The following is a 23,692-nucleotide window of genomic DNA, read 5'->3' as shown; positions in this document are numbered from 1 at the left end:
ACCGACCTGACCGAGCGACTTTGTGTCGACCTGACACACACATTGTTCTAATGCTGGTTAGTGTCTGAATCATGTGAGACAGCTGAAACAAGTTGATCATAAACATGCATAGTGTAAACATACAATCCACCGTCCACTCCTCGACCAAAAATATTACCGTTACTGTTTTAACTTTCCCTTGTTCCACCTGCCAACGTTGCTTCCTGGTATCATAAAACAGTCACACTAATAACGCACTAAGGGCCTGATTTACTAAAGGTTTGTGCGTGTAAAATCAGGTGTAAACTCCACACCACCCACAAAAAAAATGTCCAAGTAGATTTACTAACGACGTGCAGTGAGGATTGTGTCTTTCAAATGTGCAATTATCACACACGTCCATATTGCGTGTTTGCCTGCGTGCATATGTAACATTGGGCTTGAAGGTGCAAAACACTGGGAAGGAACATGCAAATAGAACAATTTATCCCCCGCAATGACATTTACTAAACCTGAAAGCAGAAATAGGACAAGTGATTGTGTGTATTTTAGTACGACAAAGGAACATATTAGTCTGATGCGCAAATCTGGAGAGACGGCTGCTCTCATTGTGGTGAGAAGGAGACGCAGGAAATGAAAGAACACGTAGAGAACGAGGTTTTACACCCGTGGAAACATTTTTGAGATGTCAGAGGGAAATATTATTCAGACATGTCATTTGTCCAGCGATGACATTTCTGAGTTATTGAATGAACTGAAAGATGATTGACAGCCAATAACAAGGAGGAGCCATGAAATACCAGCAATTAAAAAACTTCTTTCGACTTAGCATTTTCCTGCCTCTGGGTCGTTCCAGCTGCCTGGATATCCCACCCAGTCCCGTTATTCAGGTGTGCTGTCACAGGTCCTGAATGTGTCCCGCAGAATTCATAGGGAGCTTCATCAGGTTCACGAGCACTCGCGAGGCACTGAATGAAAAGTCACCTGCTCATCACAGAAAGATCTGGACCTGCTGATCGGTTGGAGGATCTCATCCACTGTCGCTCCTCTTTTATATGCCGACGTTTTATTATTAAGCCTTTTTTTTCCGCCTTTTTCTTTTAGCCACAGTATTGACTTTCTTGCAAATAATCTCCCATATCGTGTTTTGTTCTTGTTATATTTCAATGGGATCAGATTTCCTTTTTCCTTTTGCGGTCATTCTGTGTTTTTCATGGCTGGAATCACTTCAACACACGCAAACCCCTCATTTAAATACAGCGATTTGCACCTGATCTCAATGACGCAATTTCTCTCAGTAAATCACCCGCGAAACGGGTGCAAAAAATTTGCAAACTTTTGGAAGGAACATGCAATTTATTTGAGATCTTAGTAAATCAGGCCCTAATAACGCTGTATGAATTTGTCAGACTGAAAACATGTATATAAAACAATTAAAAAAAAAGTAGATAATAAAAAAGCAGCTAAACTATAGATATATCTGTTGCTGGACATGATATTGACGCAAACAGTGACACATCTAACTCTGTATTGAAGTCTATCAGCCCCTGACAGACACCTAACCAAGTCTAATGTGTAGCCACAGACCTTGTACTGAATCAGAGGATGATCTCCACAGAGGAACTCCAGGCACTGGCTGACCCTCAGCGTATACTGACCCCTCCACACCTCCTCCTCAGGGCCGTGGGTGGTCAGCCACTTCCTCAGAGCCAGCTCCATCAACTCGGCGGGGGTGCATGATAATGACACCTTTAGACTGGCTGAGTCCTGCAACACAAGAAAGGAAAACAGGGACGGAGGTTGATTCAGGTGTTGAATAGGTGGAGGCCTCACTGCTCCATCACATGAGATAGAAAACAGCAAAACATGTTCTCCAACACATTCTACGTACAATCATACACTATTATACGTTCAAAGAAGTCGAGAACATAAGCTGCGTGCAAGTACACCGAGAGCCATTACAAATTTCTTTGACATGTAAACATACTTGGCCCATAAAGACAACTCTGATTCTTTTGATGAGATTGATGGACGTAAACAGACGGGGCTCAACGCACCTCCAGCAGATCAAAAAGCCTCTGTGACTTTTCCTGCGTGCTAGCAACACACACACAGTCACAGGGTTCATATAGAAGTGATCATTCATGGCTGAATGAGCTCAGGTTGTGCACTGAAATGGGTTTAAATACATGCGAGTCCTCCACCCATGAAGTAATATGCTCCGAGTGACATTCTGAGGCTCACTGCTTCACGCTATTTATAGCGCCGGGCTGACCTGATACCTGACAATGAATTATCATATCCTGGAGGTTTAATAAAAATGTCAGCTGTTTTATCAAAGAAAAAAATGGCCACAGCTACATTATGGTTGGGCTGCAGCGCTGACAGTACAAACAGTAGCTATCTACAAAGTACTTCACAACTTTTTTTTAAACTGTGGAAACCTTTTTTTAATGTTGAAATTAGATACAATTTTGATGCTAATGCATTGACGGAGTAAGTGAACAAGACTGAGGTAATACCCCGAACATCTTAATGACTTCACTGACAGGAAGGTTCACATTAAACCTCGGTCATGTTCACTTTTGAACAACAAACCACATCAGCACACTTCCCATCTATAATGTGGCTTATTGTGTAGAAGACTTCCTGCCAGTGTCCACCTGAGTGCCGTGCCACAGATGGCCTGCCTTTGTGTATGTGATTCTGTGATGTTGATCAAAGCTGATATACAGGAGTCTGGAGGGACGTGACCATCTGTTTTATTATTAAATAATATTATTTCGATGACAGAGGCACTGAGAAAAGACGCGGAGAGACAGAGACAGATGGAGGGACACAGTCAAGTGAGTTCAGAGGAGGAGAGGCAAAGCGAGGTCCATTTTAATCAGCGTTTTGGTCCCTTGAGCCGCCATGCTAATGTGTGTGTGTGTGTGTGTGTGTGTGTGTGTGTGTGTGTGTGTGTGTGTGTGTGTGTGTGTGTGTGTGTGTGTGTGTGTGTCTGGGAGGATGGCATAATTTCACTGATGGTTTTGACCCACTTAGTGTTTGTCACATGTCTTGCTAGTTGGGCTCAATCACGTGACTTTTGTGGAGCTGCCAACAGTGAGCAGAAACGGAGGCGGGCCACAGTCCATGTGCTGCGCTGGAGGAGTCACATGGCTACTTTTGCAAGTCAAACAAGGTGGTTTTGTCTTCTGCAGTGGTGCAGTAAGTCACACTGTTATTCTGAGCTCATTGGGCATGCAGCCATGTTGAACAAACAACACCTTATGGATTTGACGAATGGGTTTATTATTATATTGTTTTGTGTGTTAGACTCCCGCCAGGTAATTAATTAGGAAAATGACAAAATGAATGTAAACAGTGAATTAAGAAGCCATCAGTCTTTGTTATTGTTAGCTGTCGGCCAGGAATCACCCGTATCGCTCCCAGCATCATGTCATCGATCCAAGTGCCCCATTACGTCACATTAAACAAAACATCGTTAAACAACACAATTATGTGTAACTGAATTCATTTTAAGGGTTCATTGTGTGTGAATGATGCGTTTGCACGAGGCAAATAATAATAATCATCATAATAATAATAATCTCTGAGCCCTCAAAGATAATTCAAATTCGAATGATGTGAAACATTTTAGCCCTCAAGGTATATTAATGTTCTTTTCTATTTATTTCTATCATATGCTATTAAAATGTTACTAATTCAAAACTATTCTTCCCGATATATTATATGCTTAATTATTTACAGGCACACACGCGGAGCTGCTGTCATGGTGGTGACTCTTCTTGGTGGGTACACGGAGGTGTTTCCGTGGACTCATTGACTTCCTGATTTGGTCAGTTTTTCCTTGAGTTTTGTGCTTCTAGAGGGTAAACGTTGTTATATGGTTAGTTAGTTGTTGCCATTTTCTGACTTTGTGCTGTAATCTACAAAGACAATACAGTTTGCTGTGTTTCAGTTGGAAACATTCACCCTCATGATTATTTAATCATATTTCACATTAAGTGCCTGTTAGCCGGACGAAAACGCATTTCTCGTGCAACTTGCAACGAAGGGCGGTGAGACACTGATTTTGTGATGTGGTATACGATCGGGAGTCTGCACAGGGGTTTTTATTATGAAAATTGATCAGATTCTCTGTGCTGTTCCTGTGTCCGACTTCCTGCCTAGCTGATCGGCTCTATGCAGCACGACACGGCTTCGGTCAAAAATAGACAAGGTTGCTTCTGAAATGCACCGCGGCACGACTGGTGGAAACACGAGCATCGTCTGGAGTGGCCGTGTCGGAGCTGGAGCATGACACAGCCGGCCGATAAAACCTTTGGAGCACGTAGGTTCAACAGCTCCCAATTCACCACTTCCATCACCAAGAACTCTAGCAGTTCCAGCGGAGCCTCACCTGGGACTGGTCGAAGTGGATAATGACTTTCAGGTCCGCCGTCTGGTCGTTGACGCCGTCGGTGACGTCTGTTCCCACGGCGGGCTCCAGCTGCGGGGAGAAGCAGGCCTGCAGCCACTCTGTGCACGTCATCATCTGCACTCGCTGCATCTTCTCCTCACTGATACGAAACGTCTTGCTGCGGAAGTCCTTCACCTCCTGGTCGTTTATGGCATCGAGTTCATGGAGACCTGGATATGGTTAGTAAAAGGACAACAGGTATTTCATGATTTAAACAAAGTGGACAGTTTAGATTGCATAAATAGAAATGCTAATTAATAAGCAATTTTGTATGGAAACGTATGAAGTACGGGGAGCTGTCAAGGAGGAAGATTTGAAGGTAATATACATCAGTGCAGAGGCTTTAATACTGATGAAAAATGTACAACCACCCGTGGGACACTTGATGCCCGACACTTCCACCGAGTAGTAATGAATGTGTAAAAGGATGACAAATGATAGCCTCTCATGGGATTAAGGCAGAGCCACCTCATATTCCCACTGCTGCCAAATGCCAGAGGTATAATCTGCTGTTTTCCTGATCACACTTTGCCCTCAACTCTCTGCTGAGCTTTTGTCTGTTTTATTTTTTTATTTATTATTATTTTTTTTATTAAAAGGGCACTACACAATACTCTCTTGGTAATGAAAACAACATGTTGACATTTACTGCCATTTTACATTCACATGGCCCTCAGCATTCAAAGAAAATCTCTGGACCACATTAGCTGTGTGAATGTGGAGGCCTGTTTGTGTGACTGCATTTCTGGAGGGGAAAAAACATGGTTGGCCGTGTGAGCTTGTTAATGTTTGTTAATGCACGAGGTAGGTGTGTGTGTGTGTGTGTGTTTTTGTGTGTGTGTGTTTTTGTGTGTGCGTGCGTGCGTATGACTATCCAGACATGCATGTGGGGTTCCTTTTGAAACACCACTTTACTCTGACAAAAGCATTTAAAAGATCATGTCAGAGCAAAGTGGAGCCAGGAGGGAAGAATATCAATATCGTCAGAGTCTCCTTCACTTAGACTCAAGAGAAACCGTCTCCCCCTCTTTGCATTTCTTTATATGAAGAGCTCTGCTGTGACAAAAAAAAACTTCCATGATCTGTGTGTGTGTTGTGGGTGTGTGCATGTGTGTGTTTGCGTGTGTGTGTGTGTGTGTGTGTGTGTGTGTGTGTGTGTGTGTGTGTGTGTGTGTGTGTAATGGAGAGCAACAGAAAAGTTCTTTAGAATTATGTGTTTTATTTGCATGTTTATACAGTACAGGTGTGTTTGCATGCACCTATCACACTTTTTCACATTAAACTGTAAATAGTTAAGTTTCATCACATGATTCTTCTCATTCACGACTGATCTTCAATTATTTATTTGACAAATCAAATGATAATTGTCTTTAAAAGGCTTGAAAATAGTAAAAAAAAAAAAAAAAAAAAAAAAAAAAAGTCCAGTATTATTTCCTATAGCCTCAGGAGATGCGTTTGAATTACTAGTTTGATTTAAACAACAGTCCAAAACACAATGTTACTGTGTTTACTATCGTACATGAGGAAGAAAAGAAAACATGTTGGAGGTTTTGCTTGATAAATGGCTGAAGCCATTTTCAAGTATTCAATCAAGTATTGCTGTTACAGAGATAAATGATTAAGTTAAAGGAGACCAACTTTATCCGCTGTGTCAAATAAGAAAGTAGTTTTAGGTCTTCTGCATTAATAAACATTCTCCTCAGATGACTGGGCTTTTCAGCTCTATTGATATCCCGCCTGCTCCTCTGAAAAGCCTACTCCTCATCAGAGATAATACAAAGTGACATGTGATGAAAGACATGTCAGGAACACGTCTGGTTAATCGTCACACCTCTCTATCAGCCACTGATATCAGGCAGCTGCCCACCAGCCTGAGGTCTGACGGCCGGGGTGAACGTGCTGAGTGGAGGAGCTACCTAGCATCCTGCAGGAGGTTCTACAGGCTTGTTATGTGTTGGGAAAGATTTACTGCCCTACTTACCAACTACTAAGTGCTTCTTTTTATTGGCAATGTCAAACGGGGACAGTAAATGAATCAATCAGGAAGGGAGTAATGCACGCGAGAGCTTGCGTGATAATCTGCGACTTCGGAAGTGATGCGGTCTTACCCTTGCCAATGAGCACGCCGATTTTAGAGTCCAGCAGGCGCTCTGCTCGGCCGCAGTTGCGCGTCACCAGCTTGAGGACCGGCAGGAAAGGGCGGACGTCGCACAGCCGGCGGGTTTCGTCCTCCAGCTCCTCGTGTACGGCCGCCTGGTTGACACACTCGAACATGTGGCTCTCCATTTCGCCCAGGGCCGGAAATAGTGGGAAGGTCTGAGCCTGCTTCCATAAGAGCTGCCAGGGAGAGGAACAAATAAGTTACACTGATGTACTTTTGCTCATACTGGGAGCGTCTCTATTGCCTCCATTAGACCAAATGAAATAAACCCTTTGCCGAACATGTACGACTGGAATAAACGGCATCTTTGTGGTTTGGCTCGATGAAGTGTTTTAAACTCCAGTTTTTTCACGTATTCATACGTTGATCATGTATTCACAGTCATTTTCAGAAACTAGATGCTTATGTATTTACATTTAAAGCTTAACCACTGTAATGTGACTCTTATCCCAGTCGAATATGTGCCTGACATCACGTGTCTTAAGAACAATATGAGCTTTGTGTAAGAGGTCAAGGAGGGGCCACGTGAAGAGGGTCCAAAAGCCTTGTAGGCCTTGTTGTTCAGTTCACCAGGTTGTTCTCTGTTGTCACTCAGCCACAAACATTAAAGCCACCGACAGGCGAAGTGAATAACGCTGATTATCTTGTTACTGTGGCACTTTGCAAGAGGTGAAATATATTACACAGCAAGTTAGGAGTGAGTTCTTGAAGCTTTAGGGTCTCACATGGACCCAGTTTCCCATAATCCTCCATTTATCAACAGGCTCATGAGCACACAAAGCTCACTGATGCGTGAAGGGAGCTGAGGCTGACCTGTGTGGTCTGATCCCACAGAAGAAAGAAGAGTCTTCATGCTGGATATGACAGAGTGCCCACGTTGACCCCTGTCCACTACTGAAGCGCCTACAGTGGGCCCGTGAGCATCAGAACTGGACCATGGAGGAATGGGAGAAGGTGTCCTGGTCCGATTAATCACGGTTTCTTTTACATCATGTGGCCAGCTGGGTGTGTGCGCATCGTTTATCAGGGGAAGAGATGGAAGCAGGATGCATTATGGGAAGAAGGAAAGCTGGCAGAGGCAGTGATGCTCTGGACACCACAAACAATGCTCAGCAATGGTTTGAGGAACATGACAAGCAGTTTAAGGGGCTGACTCGGCCTGTAAAGTGCGAAGATCTCCAGACATTCGAGCATCTGTGGGATGTGCTGGAAGTCCGATTCATGGAGGTCTCACCGCGCAACTTCCAGAACTTAAAGGATCTGCTGCAAACATATTGATGTCCGATAGCACAGGACACCTTCAGAGTTCTTGTGGAGTCCATCCCTCGACAGGTCAGTTTTGGCAGCACAAGGCGGACCAACACTATTAGACGGGTGGTTTTAGTGTTGTGGCTGATCAGTGCATGTTCTTGTCTTATTGGTTTGAATTTATGAGATTATGTAACACTGACCAATGAAAACATCTTTCTTTGTTCTCCATTTCACTATAAAAGTTGTGGACTTGTGTTTTTCCTTTGAGATAGGTGGAAGTTTCCAAATTGTACAAAATATATACATCAACAACCAGTGAGCGTTTCCTGTCATTAAAGTTCTAAGAGTTACAGGCAGTTTAGGCCCTTCAGGCAGGCATATATAAGACTATCTAGTTTGAGATGAGCTGGGTTTGATAAAAACAGCCATGAAGCATCTTCTGAGCTCATACAGGACCATCACACTGCTGCTGAAGGAGCTGACACGAATAACTTGAGCAGGTCTTTTGGCTTTTGATTTTGAAACGATAAGACCAACAAATTCTGTCATTAGGATGCAACTGTATCATTATGACTCATGAAAACATGACTCAGCTTCAGGGTGAGGCAATCAGGATGTGAGTGTCCACCCACCAGCGCTGGCATGATTCAGGACCCTGTGCGCCCATAGTTTCATCACAGGGCCGGGTGTCAAGATGTGTGTCTTTGTCTGTGTGTGCAGAGCTACACTGGAGCACGCTGGCAAAATACTCATTTGGTTCTGTCTCCCGACACACTTTTAATTTCTCCAACATTTGTCACACATTTACTTTCATCTCATCTCAACAAGTGACACATGGAAAGAGATTTCAAATTGTGAATTTGTTCTACAAAACTGGATCCCGTCTTAATCATGACTGAAATGCAGTCAGTCATCATCCTTCTCTTCTTGGCCGTTTGATCGCTGATAACGGGTCTGGTTTGAAGCCTGCAAAAGGTCAAAGGATTATTCTACCCTTTGGCTAAATTAATATCCCTCCTGGTCTCCTCAGATAAAGTCCTTTTTTTCCATTTACAAGAAACGTATCAGAGGCGTCTCAGTCTCGCTGTCTGTCCTCAGTTTTCACTGCTTCTGTAGATATTAAATTCAGAGAATGAAGAGCTATCGTGTGTGCGCGTGCATGTGTGTATTGCATGCAAACCCACGTGTACATTTAGACCAGTGGGCAGAGGCAGAGACTTCAGTTTCAGGCATGGCATGCCGTGAAAAATAAGTGAAACATTATTGCCAAAAGCAAATATCCGTGAATGTCAGACAAAATGAAATCTGCCCGTGTCTCTGGTCATGTTAGAGGGCTCATAACGTGTTTTTGTAGAAAATGGCATGCAGACATTTTATAACTTGTCATAACTTGTTCAGAAAACTCTCCAGGTTTTATTTTATTGTGTGCGCACGCACACTCTCTCTCTCTCTCTCTTGCGCACGCACACGTGCACACATCTGGTCCGTTAGACATTATCTAATGCTTGTTTTGACAGAGGTGATTGTTGCGGCTGACCGGGTGTTTTTTTGTTGGCGAGTGGCTATCTCACACATGACATCATGGGTGAGAAAGAGGTCAGAGGTCACAGACTTGATGGGATGAGATTTTTAGAATTTAAAATTAAGTACTTTCCTTTTTAACAAAGTGTCACAGTGTTAAATGAATCTGAAGTTTTTTTTAAATGATTATTTTACTCTGTGTGTGTGTGCTGCAGGTTCTGTTTCTCCTCATTATACCAATAGGCTTAGAGGCATGTGAGAATAACAACCATTTAAACCATTTAAAGTTAAAACTATATTTTAGAATGCATTGATTGTCTGAGGTGTCGCAACAGCAGCTAAAACACGTGGCTTTAAGTAAAACTGTTAGAAGTCCTATTTTAGTCCACACCTCTGCTGCAACACTCACCAGTTTGATGTGTTGAATTGTAGCCTCGTGTGGAACGTCCATCTGGATGTAGATGCCGGTGGGCAGCAGGAAGTCCACGGTGATCTGATCCGGAGCGTGTCCGGCCAGGGGCGAGTGGGCCGCCCACATGTCCAGGAGGTCTGTCATGGCAGGAGGCATGGCACGGGGCACCTAACACCACCTCAACCATAAGGACCTGCAGGCATAAAGGAGTGGAAACATAAATGAAGTGTGAAACAAGATTCATGGTTTTAATCAGAGTACTAAATTGTACAAAGTTTAATGGAAGATAATTTGTTCCCCATGCCTTCAGATAGATTTCCACTTATTAAGTCCTTTTGATGATTGAAGGGTTTAATGGCTGGTTAAGTACGAACCAGCCCTTAAATACTTAATGATACATAATGATAGCTTCGGGTTACAAAAGTGACAAAATAACAAGTTCAGAACCAATAGAAGAAAAATACCATCATGAGTCATCCATCTGTTTAACATACGATGAACTCAACCAACCTAAATGCAAACACATTATTGGAAATGTGTAATCAGGTGTCAAAGGAGACATTTTAAAGGCTTTTCAAGAATACATGATTTGCACGAGTAAACTGTGTCTGTACATGCTGTATGTTTGAGGGCATTTGCGGTGGTTCAAATCACCCAGCAACATAAAAAAAAATAAAAATAAAAAAAGAACACTTTAGCTCGTTAATCGGCATTTCAGTCATATAAACCACCATTGTGCTGCTTGTTTTTACCCCTCATACATTCATTAACAAGAGTGATTCAGTGTCCTGTGAGGGCAGCACTGGGCTGAGTCTGGTGGGAGGCCACTGGCTTTAATTTGGACGAGGGCCAGTGCTCAGAGGAATGCCCACTAAGCAAACGGAACAAAAGTTCAGTCTGCCTTCCCCTCATCTGACAAGCACACACAATGACAACACTTATAGATGGATACTCCATTTACGATATAAGTTCTGGTGTCAATACTTTGACTTCAATACCTGCTCCTGAACAGTGCTTTTTTTTACATGATCCACATTAAGAAAATGAAAATTACACATTACAGTAGAAATGATACGGTATCATTTGATTTGTCATTTTTCAGTACTCGTGGAAGAATCAAAGTGTGGTATTGAGGCCTCGTGCTAAGCAACGTTGAAAACATGCAATTCAAAGACACAAAACAAACGCTCACCAGCGGACACATGTGCATGTTAACTGTGCCGAGTTCCACAGAGATGCAGTAAGTGGCTTCCCAGCTGCCGGCGTAAAAACAGCCCACAGCCTGGTTTCCATTTGGGCCCGTGCCTCGACCACAGCTGCACCGTCACACACCACTTCCACCTGTATTTCTCTCATTACCTCGTCCTTAAGTGGCCTGGTACATTAACTCTTCCTCTCGGCCACAGGTCCATCTCCATTTAGGCCCGATCCGCCCATTAAAAACGACAGCACTGATTGCCTCTAATGGTCTTTCCCCTCCAAGTTAAGTGCTCGAACAACCAGCGGATGAGCTGCCGTTTTGCCACGTGCCCGAGTGTGGTCCAATATCTGCAGTGCATTTGGAGCCACGATATCAGCCGCTTACCGTTATCAACCATGCAAATGGAAACAATCTTGTGTGTGTTTGTGTGTTTGTGTTTGCTCTTCAAACTATCTGAACATCCCTCTTAAAGCCACTTTGCAGCTATCGCATGCGAAAACAGGTGACAGTCAAAATCCTTTAAACACATCAAACACAGCAACACGCATTAAACCACACAGGAATGTGTGCGTCCACACACACACACACACACACACACACACACACACACACACACACACACACACACACACACACACACACACACACACACACACACACACACACACACACACACACACACACACACAGGAGCATTTACTCCCTGAAACGGACACACAGACTTTCAGGTGGCAAAGAGAGAATACACTACAACACAAGCAGCCATTCAAATTACCAACCACAGGGCAGACAATGGCCGACTTGTTACGTCACCAAGGTGCACAGTTACAAACATGAGAAGCCACCTGACACCACGTCTGTCTGAAACACTGACAGCCCTGTGTTATCAGGGATGGATGGATGAGTACGTGCGGAGGCACGTTTATGCATACAAACACTTGTCTTAATAATTATGGGCTTCGACAGTGATGTTTTTTTTTTTTTAAACAGGAGACAGCTTGAATAGCGTCTCATCCTGCTGCGATGCCGACACAGTCGGCGTCTGTCTCTCTCTCACACATACGCACACACGTACTGTACATATACGCAGGTGAGCCGGGTCACTGAGGATGTGGTGGCAGACAGCCAGAGGTCCACTGCCAGGTCAGGTTTCAAAAAGGGGGTGGGGTGGGATCAGAGAAGAGCAAGAGGGTTTGCAAGATCAGGAAGAAAAAAAAAAAGAGAAAAAGAGAGAGAGTTTCATGTAGCAACAAACAGAGGAGCCTGAAGGGATCCATTAGGGGAAGTAAACAATGTATCACTATGTAGCATCTATCCCAAAGCTCCCCAGGCACACTTTGATGACCGTTTTTGTTTGAAGGTGCAGAAATATGATCCCACTTGCATGCATTTTGTCTGCTCTCTGTGTAAACTGAGGAGCATTTTTTTTTTTTTTTTTAATGAATTCAAAGCATAAAAAGCAGATTTCTTTTGTAAAACTTTCTTCATTCAGGAAAATTCATTTAAAGTCCTAAATGACTTCCCTGTCACAACCCAAAAAAATACTCTGCCGGGGATGAAGGGAGAACTGTTGTCTATTCACGTCTTTGAATCGTCACGTCCTCTGATCAGATGTCTGCAGATGCACTGGGAGAGGCATGTGTCGGGAAATCAAAGGAGAGACGAGAGATCAGAGGGGAAATGAACCTGAGACACAAACTGGTTCGGTTGTGCGAGAATAATAAAACCTCTGACATTCAGCACACGACAGCCAAACCAGTCACTAAAATCATACCACAGATGATAAAGACAAAGTTCCTCTGAATCAGTGGCATGTTGTGATGGCTTTCATGCCCAGATGCATTTAACAGTAACACTGGTGTTACTCAGCACTCTCGGTCTAAAGCTCTCTGTCTGACAGCAAGAGGCCTGTGAGGCTCTCGACAATGGAGTGAGTGTGTCCACGCGTATCTGTGTTTGTGAGTGATTGAGGCAGAAAAAAAAAAGAGCTTAAATAAATGGTGTGTGTGTGTGTGTGTGTGTGTGTGCGTGCGTGAGAGAGAAAGGTTAGGCCTGGTGTTAGGCCTGGTGATTAAGGGTCCTGTGACACGTTCTTCCACGCTGTGCTAAAAATAACATTCACAAAGAGGATCTAAGACCTCTTCACCTCCACAATGACCACTGCACTCCCGTAAATGACTGTGGAGACATACATACAGGCAATACCGACACTGCCTGAGTCAGCGCTTCCACTTCTGGGCAAGCAGAGTGAGTGTGTGTGTGTGTGTGTGTGTGTGTGTGTGTGTGTGTGTGTGTGTGTGTGTGTGTGTGTGTGTGTGTGTGTGTGTGTGTGTGTGTGTGTGTGTGTGTGTGTGTGTGTGTGTGTCAAAAGATTACAAAAAAAGAGTCTCATGGCCTTGTCTTGCTCGTATTTCTATGTATAAACATGAACATGCAATTCAATGGACAAACTGTCTCAGAATCAAACAACTGCTTATATTTACGATCATGATGACATAATTAGTACATAAATTGATCTGTCAATGGACAGGAGTTATTTAAATAGCTAAAAAAGAATCCAAAGACTCTGGTCCCATCCTCTAAACGTGAGGACTTTCTACTTGTAACCTGAATGTTGTTGTGGTTTGGAGAGTTGGTCGGAACAAAAAAATATATTTAAGGACATCACTTTATAAAATATCTGCAAACTAAATTTTCCAAATTAAACAAGAACCTGATTCATAGAACAAGAAATCCTCAGAATAATAAACAATCGTGTTATTGCATAAAATGTATTTTCACAGTTGACACCCGCACCACATATCTTGTTTCAGTTTCAGCAGATAGATGGGACTGTACTTTACCCACACGATCTGGAGACAAAAACCTTTCATGATGAGAGGCAAGCACTCGCACTGGAAGCTAACCCTAGTCAAAGCAGACATTTACAAACAGGAATGCCTTTTATGTTTAATAAAAACCCGGGAAATGACTACCTCATGTAACGCACACAGAGTAATGTACCTGTCAAGAGTGGCTGCCATGAATGAACAGTGGTGATGTACATTGTTTGCTGTGTTCACATTTCACTGGAAAAACTGTGTTTGTAGAGGTTAACTGAAAAGCTGTTAAGCTCAACGTTATGAGTTTGTCTGGCTGGTATGCAGATAAGCAGTCAGCCGGTGTGTGTGTGTGTGTGTGTGTGTGTGTGTGTGTGTGTGTGTGTGTGTGTGTGTGTGTGTGTGTGTGTGTGTGTGTGTGTGTGTGTGTGTGTGTGTGAGTCACAGGTCAAGCAGTGTTTACTGTATTTAGGAGTGGATGTAGGAGGTGGCTGTAAACTGTAAACACTCACTCAGGTGTAACGGCCGTTCTAACTCTGACAGTGTTCGAGTCAGCGATGAAACGTTGTTTGAGTCCGAGTTTGTACAATTTAGCTTTAGCCAGCGATCACCGTCACCTGATGTGCACATATCTGCTAATGTTTTCTTGTTTTTACATTTACTGTATTTTGTAATTTACGCTGTTTGCTGCTTTGATTTTTAGATATTCTTTAGCTTCAGTGCCTCAGTTCCTCCGCAGGGATCGGTTCCATGTGACGTTATAAAACCAAATCCTCACGTTAGTGCCGTCTGTTATGGAACGCAGATGCATCATGATCGGAAACAGAAAATGTGGAAGTGCTTGGAAACCGAATACGCTGTAAAAATATTCTCTCAGTCGCTGCATGACAACATCCATACTGTATCTGAGAGGAAGTGTGTGTGTGTGTGTGTGTGTGTGTGTGTGTGTGTGTGTGTGTGTGTGTGTGTGTGTGTGTGTGTGTGTGTGTGTGTGTGTGTGTGTGTGTGTGTGTGTGTGTGTGTGTGTGTGTGTGTGTGTGTGTATGAACCAACCACATCCGGGCAGCTAACAGTGCTCCATCCTACTAAGCACCTCCAGTGACACAGCGGTATACACCCACTTCTCTGGCAGGAAGCAATGACACCAGAGAGGAAGTGAGTGACTGGAGAAAAAGTCCCGAGCAGTCATTCATAAAAAGTTAATGAATGTCGAATCAGAAGCTGGCCTGTTAGTCCTTAATGGCATTTGCTGTGTTGCAGTGAAATCAACGTAATCTTACTCACTGGACCACATGAAGATAAAATGTCTTGGCATGCCTCGTATACACAATAATGTTTGTTCATGCACGCATACAGTAAAACAGAACGAAAACACAGACACAAATATATATGAAGGGTGTGTCTCTTGGGATAAAAGGGACATTATTTTGTTAAGGATGAACACGAGCACAAAAAAAGCAAAGGGTGTGTTCAGACTGATGTTGAGGTGAATTGTACAGTCGGTGGGACTCCACACCAAGTCAATAAAAAGATGAACATTTGTTGTCAAATTCAAGACGCAGACAGTAGAGAAGAATCTATGACAACACAATCACACCTTCATCACAGACAGATCATCTTGTATAAAGGATTGTTATGACGTCTTCACTGAGGCACTTTCTGCTGAGCAAACACAAACTTCCTATTGCATTACAACGAAGATGCTAACTCTTCACTTGCTGTCAAAGTGAAAGTTGCTGCATCACCATTAATCCACCGTGACACTAATTATAATAAAGCCGTAGCGGCATTGTTACATCACAGGCAATACGACGCCACATATAATGAAAGCTACATCTTCTTTCAATAGCATCGTCTGACCATCTCCGGTGACAACTGTGCACTCGCACATCAAACTTCCTCCATCTGTGACATCATGAGGCGCCCCTCAGCCAGAAAGACTGTGACCGGGCAAGTCAGCATCGTGACTGTATCCAGTTTGAGTGACAGCTGGGGGTCTAATATGCGCTGCTTGCCTTCTCTTTGTGCATCAGGAGGACCCGTCGTCAGCTGAGTGGAGGAGGGATGGAGCAGGACAGACATGCACACCACCGATTTATTTTACAGCAAACGCATAAACCCTCCCGCAACGCTCACTAACGACACGCCGCATGACACACTGCAGCTGTAAACAGGATGCCCATGCATGTGTACATGTTGTAACTGTGACTTCAGTTTGCGTGAATGAGCCGTGACGGTGACACGTAAGACAACAGGCATATTTAGACAGCTGCGACTGGCCCATATGTGATGCAACAACACGTTTTTCCCTCAAATTTTACTTTAACCATTCTGAATATTATTTATTATATCGTTCAACACATAAACTGAGATATCATTGCTGCTGCAAAACTGCAATGTCCATAATTGTATTTCATTAATCATATTGACGCAAGTGAAGTAGAAGTGATAAGCGTTGATTTAACAGGAGCTGAGATATCTATGGTCACCTTACTGCGATTTCTCTGACAACAATTGTTGATGTTTCATGAGAACTTTTTGGTCACGTCTGAAGTATTTAGTCGGTTCGTCCTACGGCCCAGAGGTACTGTCTGTGTAGTTATGTCACAACAGAGCTGAGCCTCTTACAACGGATGGAGAACACCTGGAGTGACATCACAGGCATGTCATGTGAACATGTGTTCGCCCCTTCAGAAAACTGACGTGCAAATTAATGAAACACTGATTCACCACATTTGAAAAGACAATGAGGCAATGTTACTTTTTTTTTTTTAATTAGTTGCCCGGCGACAGCGCTCTCGAGTTAAACCACTTGAACTCCAAGGATATCATGTCTTAAACTCTCCATGGTGAAAACATGACCTCACAAGTGCAGTATGAGTTTGGACCTGCCTAGAACACACAGTTACCAGTGTGATGCATCAGTGAACTGTGTATTAAACTTCATTAACACCACTAGGATGTCTTGCAGGTTAAGGATGTTGAAGGGTTTTGATTGCAACTGTACACCTACACCTTACCAGTTACAGCAAGCTAAAAACCAATCCTAACCAACGAGTACAACAGCAGGAGTACACGTTACCATCATGTACAGCAGACATGCTCATGGCTGCTATTTTGAGTCAGCCCTTCTGGTTTGTCTAAATCGGCTCCTGCGCTCTTCACTGGTATGTGGTTGAAGTCACAGGTTAACCAAGGACACTGAACTAAAATGATATGTGGTACTTTGACATAGACAATTTTATGATACACAGCATACTGAACTGAACTATTCATCTAGCAAAAATGTATCCTCCTTTAATAATCTACTGGCTCAAGAAGTTTCGTGGATTTCATCCAGCAATGATGTCATTTTTAAGTCCCAGAAGGGTTAAAAAATATCCAGCACACCAGAACCAGACCCATCATAAACCTCCTCTACTTCAAACAACAATGTTTTGAAATGTTCCCTGGTGGAAATCCACCCCGACTTCAAACTGCTGTCTGTACTTGCTGTTCAGTAAAAAACTTTTTGGTGTGCGGGCTCAAACTTCTTTAATCTGAATGTTCCTTACATTCGTGTGCGCGCACACACAATGTTAGTGCTCCACACGCAACATTTAAACACGAGCCATGAACTACCTGTCAGCAGGATATAATTATGCCTCAGTGTTGCAAGCGATCACTTTGTGACTGTGGTGAATCAGTGATGTAAGCATGTGTTTTTTACTAGAGGAATACAAAGTAAACAGAGAAGGTAAATAATAAAGGGAGCACAGGGGGAGTCAATGGCAGTACGAGATAATAATTGCTATTGTATTAGTGACCATGGTAACAAGGTTTATTTATCATAAAGGGAATTTATTAGATTACATTTAGAGACATAAAAGTGTTGTCAAATATTGCAAAATGCAAAGTCCAAGTGCAATGATCAACATTGAGATTTCAGACTCACACTGCTGACAATTCAAAAGTAATTTGATACGATGAGCAGATTCGTTGTTTTGCGTTGGCATATTAAAGATGGATTATGAATTCATGATTTTTAGCCTCCATCTCAGTCAGTGTCAATGTGAGGAGAGGAGTCGGGGTGAGGGAGCAAATCAGATGTGATAGTGTGATGTTCCACAGAGACCGATTCTCTCCACAGACACAAGACAAGCGAGGAGAAAGACACAGGCGACACACACTTAATACAAGCAGCGCTAACATTGATCTCTCCGTAGTCTGAACTTTTCACACCTCTTTAGAGATGAGAATAAAAAAGAGGGGACGGGAGGACGATTCAAGAAGATGCGTGAAAAGATTTCAAGAAGTAAAGCAGATGAGAGACGGGATGAACTTACGGGTGAAGAAATGAATGTGAAGAACAAGCAGATCAATGTAAAGTAGAGTGGCGGGAAGTGATAGAGAGGACGGAAAACAAACCGAGACAGTTATCTGTGATAGACACAGAGAGAGAGAGAGAGAGAGAGAGAGAGAGAGAGAGAGAGAGAGAGAGAGAGAGAGAGAGAAAAAAAGAGAAAAAGACATGGAAATGCAAAATGTGACACAATGTGTGACTGTAGTGGGTGGACGCAACAGGGCCAGGCATCCACAATAAGCCTCTGTTTTTGGCAAGTGTGTGTGTGTGTGTGTGTGTGTGTGTGTGTGTGTGTGTGTGTGTGTGTGTGTGTGTGTGTGTGTGTGTGTGTGTGTGTGTGTGTGTGTGTGTGTGTGTGTGTGTGTGTGTGTGTGTGTGTGTGTGTGTGTGTGCCGGCGAGGACAGTCCCGTGCCCTGCACAAACACTGCCCTTGTGTTGCCCTTGCCCTGCCAGCTTGCCCTCACGGACCAACATGCGCACACGCACACACGCGCGCACACACACACACACACACACACACACGCAGAGGAGTTAAAAACAGAGCGTCTGGGTGGGGCGACACAGTCACATGATTGTGGTCCTGTTTTGCTGTGTGAGATCTGCAGCTTTAGGTGGCTTACTCACACCTCCAGCAGCTCCCCCCCCCCATATTTCACAAGGGTCAGTGCCTCAGCATATGTAAATAAGATGCTATGTTCGGCTCATTAAACTCGATGCTACAGTAAATACGCAGCAGCTTCACTAACAGACGCGCAGCCGAACATAGCTGATGTTTCCCCAGACCTTTACTGAAAAGCAAAAGACTATGCAAACTCTTTCTCACAACCATACAGGATTATGCAAAGCCAGCTCTCTCTCTCTCACACACACACACACACACACACACACACACACACACACACACACACACACACACACACACACACACACACACACACACACACACACACACACACACACACACACACGCATAAGGAAGTCCTGCAGGAAAAATAACTACATATGCAAAGTTTTCCTCACCAATCTGATTCTATGAAACAGGAAGTGAAGAAATTAAATGCAGACATGTCCACGCAGAGGTTTCTCATGACTTTGCTTTTGCTTTTGACAAGGAATTAAACACAGACAAGGCAATTTCCTGTTTCTTCCATAAATATAATTTACGTCATCCAAAGAACAAAAGGTCTATTTGGAATAGCACATTATGGGCTACTTCCTTTAAAAAAAAAAAGGAAAAAAAAAGGAGTATTTGAATAACTGGAGCAGTGAAGTCTGACCTCCCTCTGCATCCACAGACGACATACACACTGGCTGGAGGTGATAGGGATGGTGCTTCCTGTTTTCATGCCGAGTTTGCTTGTGTACCAACAGCTGTTTTATGAGGGTGACATCAGGATTAGTCTTTGTTCCACTTGACACTACAGCTTTTTTTTTTTTTTTAAGAACAGAGAAAACTTTCCCTGGAAACTCTGATGAAGAGGAAACAATGAACAGCTATGATTATAGATTGAACATGTGAACACCTTTTATTATTACTTGAGTCAATATTTTTCCACTGAAGACAACATTAACTGTTCTTATGACGTCTACTTACAGTAGTTACTGGAACTGACCTGTCATATGCACATGTTCATTTGGCTTCTTCTATTTGATCAACAGGCCCAAACACATTTACCTTGGAGCTGCAACTTCTTATATTTTTCCATGACTGATCAATCTACTGAATATTTTCGAGATGAATCACTTACTTTAACTCTATAAAAGTTCCCGGAGCCCAAAGTGAGATTGGAAAATTGCATGTTTTGTCTCACAAACAGTCCAAAACCCAAAAGTTTTCAGCTGGAATTAGATCTTTTTTTTTTGATAGTTCAACATGAAAAAAAAAAAATCCATTAATACAGATGGAATTGTTTCATCTTTATTTTTCTTTGTATACTTTGCATGGGATCATGCTTTATGTTTGGGAACTACACTTGCCATGATGTATAATGCTGTAATGGATTCAATGAGTTCCCTGTAACGTAGGACATCAGATAATGACATCCAGGCAACGGAGCGCGACTGACTAACAAAAACCTGGTTGTAAGTCAACCACGCAGTATTTTACAGTGTTACACAGGTGTATTAATGATGTCTGAGTTTCATTAAGTGTCCCAGTAAGTCATGACGGTGAACTAAAATGCACAAAAGCAGGACCTCCCCTAAATGGAATTAAAATGCATATGCTCACCCTACGATTAAAAGTCTTGATGTCTGCCGTAAATCAGGTGTCTTACACACAGAGGGACATGTGGCAGTGCACAACCGGGCAAAATACTAGAAATACTACAATGGGAAAGATTAGCATTGTGTACATCAATCTGCACATGAGCAGATCTGTGTCCTGCAGAGAAGCAGTCTGTATGTTCAGATTTGACTCGGAGGAGTACGACGTTTGAGGCCCGAAAGGTTTTAAAGTTCTTTAAGTGTGTCTGAGCCACCGCTGCTGCAACTGCATGTGGTAATAAACGGGACAAATCAACAGGAAAGATGGGAATAACTAACCTCCTGCTGATTTTATATCACCTTACATGTGGCTCTCTCCACTGACAACCCCCCCACACACACACACCCCTCTGATTGTTTCAGCTCTATTTCTGTCAGGTGGAATGTTCATTTGTAAATGTTGGCATTATCTTATCCATGATTGTGTGTTTTGAGCAACCCTCTTCAGCACTGCTGCTATTCTGGAGATGGGCATTACCATAATTTACAACCACAACAGAGTCCAACAGAACAGGGAAAACAAGTGTTGGGCAGAAGAACAACAAAGCTGACAGGGAGGGTGTTTAGGGTCATTGTCAGAAGACACTGCAACAAGATTCTTCAAAAGTGGGACGTTTGAAAATAAATTGATTGGAAGAAAATCCCAGCCTGGCACACAGAGTCCTACAGCCTCCACAGGACCGCAGCCTCTGATTATATCGTGAAACAGTGGAAAGCCTGCACAGAAATGACAAAAATACCACTGAGCTGCTGTGGATGTCGCGGGGATGGCTCCCAGACACACTGCTGATTTTTCAGCTTTGGTCTCCCAGCATCTTGCCAAAGCACCATCTATCTCCCTCATAAACAAAGGGCCACACATTGTGCACTGAATGACACACACACACGCACACCACACAAGCCTGGAAATAGGAAAAACGTTCTGGCTCCGGCCATCATTTTGCTATCGAGGTGACTGAGTTGCCGGGGAACACTTAGCTGCAGTAAATGACACGCTGATGTCCGCCTCTTCAGTTTGCATCCATCCGTCTGTCTGAGGCTGCTCGACTCTACTCACTCACTCACTCACTCACTCACACACACACACACACACACACACACACACACACACACACACACACACACACACACACACACACACACACACACACACACACACACACACACACACACACACACACTGCTCTGCCACCGCAACCCTTCTGTTTAACTACCAATATCGCACACAAGCTTATATTATCCACCAGACGTCAACTATACTGTATTATCTTCTTGCTGTGGAGGGAAAATATAACGTAGCATTCAAGCACACTGCCTTTCTTTACTCTCCATCTATAATTAGTTCACTGCAGCAATACAAGTTCTATTGTCGGGCTGAAAACACAGTCTAGTCTGGATACACACAGCCTCTGTAATACCTCGGTTGGCAAGGTCAGTGCCAGAAAGATAATGGCAACCAAACACGCCCTAAGAATGAGCCCGAGGGCAGGGCTTCCTCAGATTGTGTGGCTGGAAGACTTATTAGGGGACTGATTGATATACTAATACTAAAAGCAAGAAAGAGAAAGCCATTTCTGTGAGGAATAAAAAGTCAGCCCTGACTGACCCTCGTTTGGCTTTTCTGAGAAGCGACGTGATGGTCCTGCATTCTCCCCTCTGCTTGCTCTTTGGTGGGAAGCTCACCGGAGACAGAACGGAGCATGAATAATTGGATGGAGCTATTTTTCCACTTGTGAGTAGGAGTGCAGGACACATGGAGAAAAAACAAGAGCACAGGCGGGAGGCATCGGTATCCATTATTAGTGGTTATTGGCCACCGGTGCTGACTGACAGCCTGGACCGTGGTTATTATGCTGATAGATGTCTGAGCTGCACCTGTACTACCACATTTACTAAGTGCCACGTCTGAAAGGACGAGGAAGTTAACTCCGGTGTTTACTCTGCCAGCACCTGCAGCTGGCACACGTGTCATCAGGAGGAAGAACGCTGAGAAATCTGAGAAATAAAACCGTGCAATCTCTTTGTGCATAAGTCAGGATGCATATGAGGGCTGCAACTAACAATTGTTTTCATTACTGGTGAATCTGCTGATTAGTTCCATCAATCAATTGGCCTATAAAGTGTCATCACAATATTATCCAGCCAACATTTCAAAATAGTTTAAGACTGTAAGATTGAAGTGGTTATTACATTTTTTTTTTTTAATCCCTTGAGCTCAGCATGCTTGTAAGGAGCATGAGAGCATGTGCTGAGTGAGGAACAGAGAAAAAGACTAAACAAGCTCTTCCTGCACAGATGAACACGCTGCACTTGGTGACAACCAGGGACGGACTGACAGACTGAGTCAGTGATGCTGAGAGTGCCACGCATCCGCGCTACAGCTGGTACAATTTCACATTACCATTCATCAAATCACCACCAATCAGTCCCTGCAGGAAATCTAAATCTTATGATCACAGTAATTAATACAAATTCAAACAATCTCCACAATATTTGCAGCAGCACAATTCCTGTAATTTGTCCACATTAAAAGTTACTCAATGGAAGCTCTGCTGAAGCCATTATGATACAAAGTACGTCTCTCCAAACAAAACTTTCTTTATCAACTAAAATACCCCCCCCCCCATAATGGAAAATGTGGTCTCATCATGAGAATTTTCAAATTGTTGCACTTCTCTGCGTCAGTCCGGTCATACGGTAGTGTTAAATTAATAAATTCCATACAGTCGTAGGATTTTATACTTTGTTTTGTGCATACAGTATGTGCTGAACTCATATTATTTAAAAAGCAGTTAAAGCACTTATTTAACCAGAAGATGTAGCCGCTGTGTTCAATGTTACAGTCACAGAAGCTGCGTCACTTAAAGTAATCACGTTTTTAAATATTTTTTTTTAACTTTTAGCCCACCATGGTTCGTCAAGTTAAGATATTTTAATGCTTATTATTACAGGAAGTAGATGTAACTCTTTTCTTTATTAGGTAGTATTTACAAATTATTATCGTTTTACCTCAACTTGCAATTTATGCTGATTTCTGTCATTTTTACTGAAAAAAACCCCAAACAACAACAACAACAAAAAAGACAAAAGCAGCTGAAAATTCAAACCTTTTTGATCACAACAATCACGCAAAACTCCCAGAAATCCTGGAGGGTCTAACATGCGCTCAAAAAAAAAAAGGGGCCTGTAATCAGCTCACTGGGCCATGACAACCTGCAGTAACATCACTGTTATATAAACAGTCTATAGTCCAGCTGAGGGTGGCACAAGGCTCA

The 23,692-nt window shown here is 43.1% G+C and overlaps 1 protein-coding gene across 2 annotated transcripts in view; it reads right to left on the bottom strand.

The window, feature by feature from the left end:
* Window positions 1–23,692, bottom strand: part of pik3cb (phosphatidylinositol-4,5-bisphosphate 3-kinase, catalytic subunit beta) — a 55,814-nt gene that overhangs the window by 17,589 nt on the left and 14,533 nt on the right. For both annotated transcript variants that reach the window (XM_069695505.1, XM_069695586.1), the window contains exons 3-6: window positions 9,787–9,982; window positions 6,553–6,781; window positions 4,385–4,614; window positions 1,567–1,746 (exon numbers count right to left, since the gene is read on the bottom strand). In XM_069695505.1, the coding sequence (XP_069551606.1) occupies window positions 1,567–1,746; window positions 4,385–4,614; window positions 6,553–6,781; window positions 9,787–9,945 (798 nt within the window). In that variant the 5' untranslated portion in view covers window positions 9,946–9,982. The remainder of the gene's footprint in view (window positions 1–1,566; window positions 1,747–4,384; window positions 4,615–6,552; window positions 6,782–9,786; window positions 9,983–23,692) is intronic.

The sequence above is a fragment of the Brachyistius frenatus genome, unplaced genomic scaffold (assembly GCF_029030835.1).
Source record: "Brachyistius frenatus isolate BFR_SWC_R1_liver_20210118 unplaced genomic scaffold, ASM2903083v1 Contig_1, whole genome shotgun sequence".
Classification (NCBI taxonomy): domain Eukaryota; kingdom Metazoa; phylum Chordata; class Actinopteri; family Embiotocidae; genus Brachyistius; species Brachyistius frenatus.
Note: the sequence above shows the minus strand (reverse complement) of the source record. Positions and strands in the feature narration are given on the sequence as shown.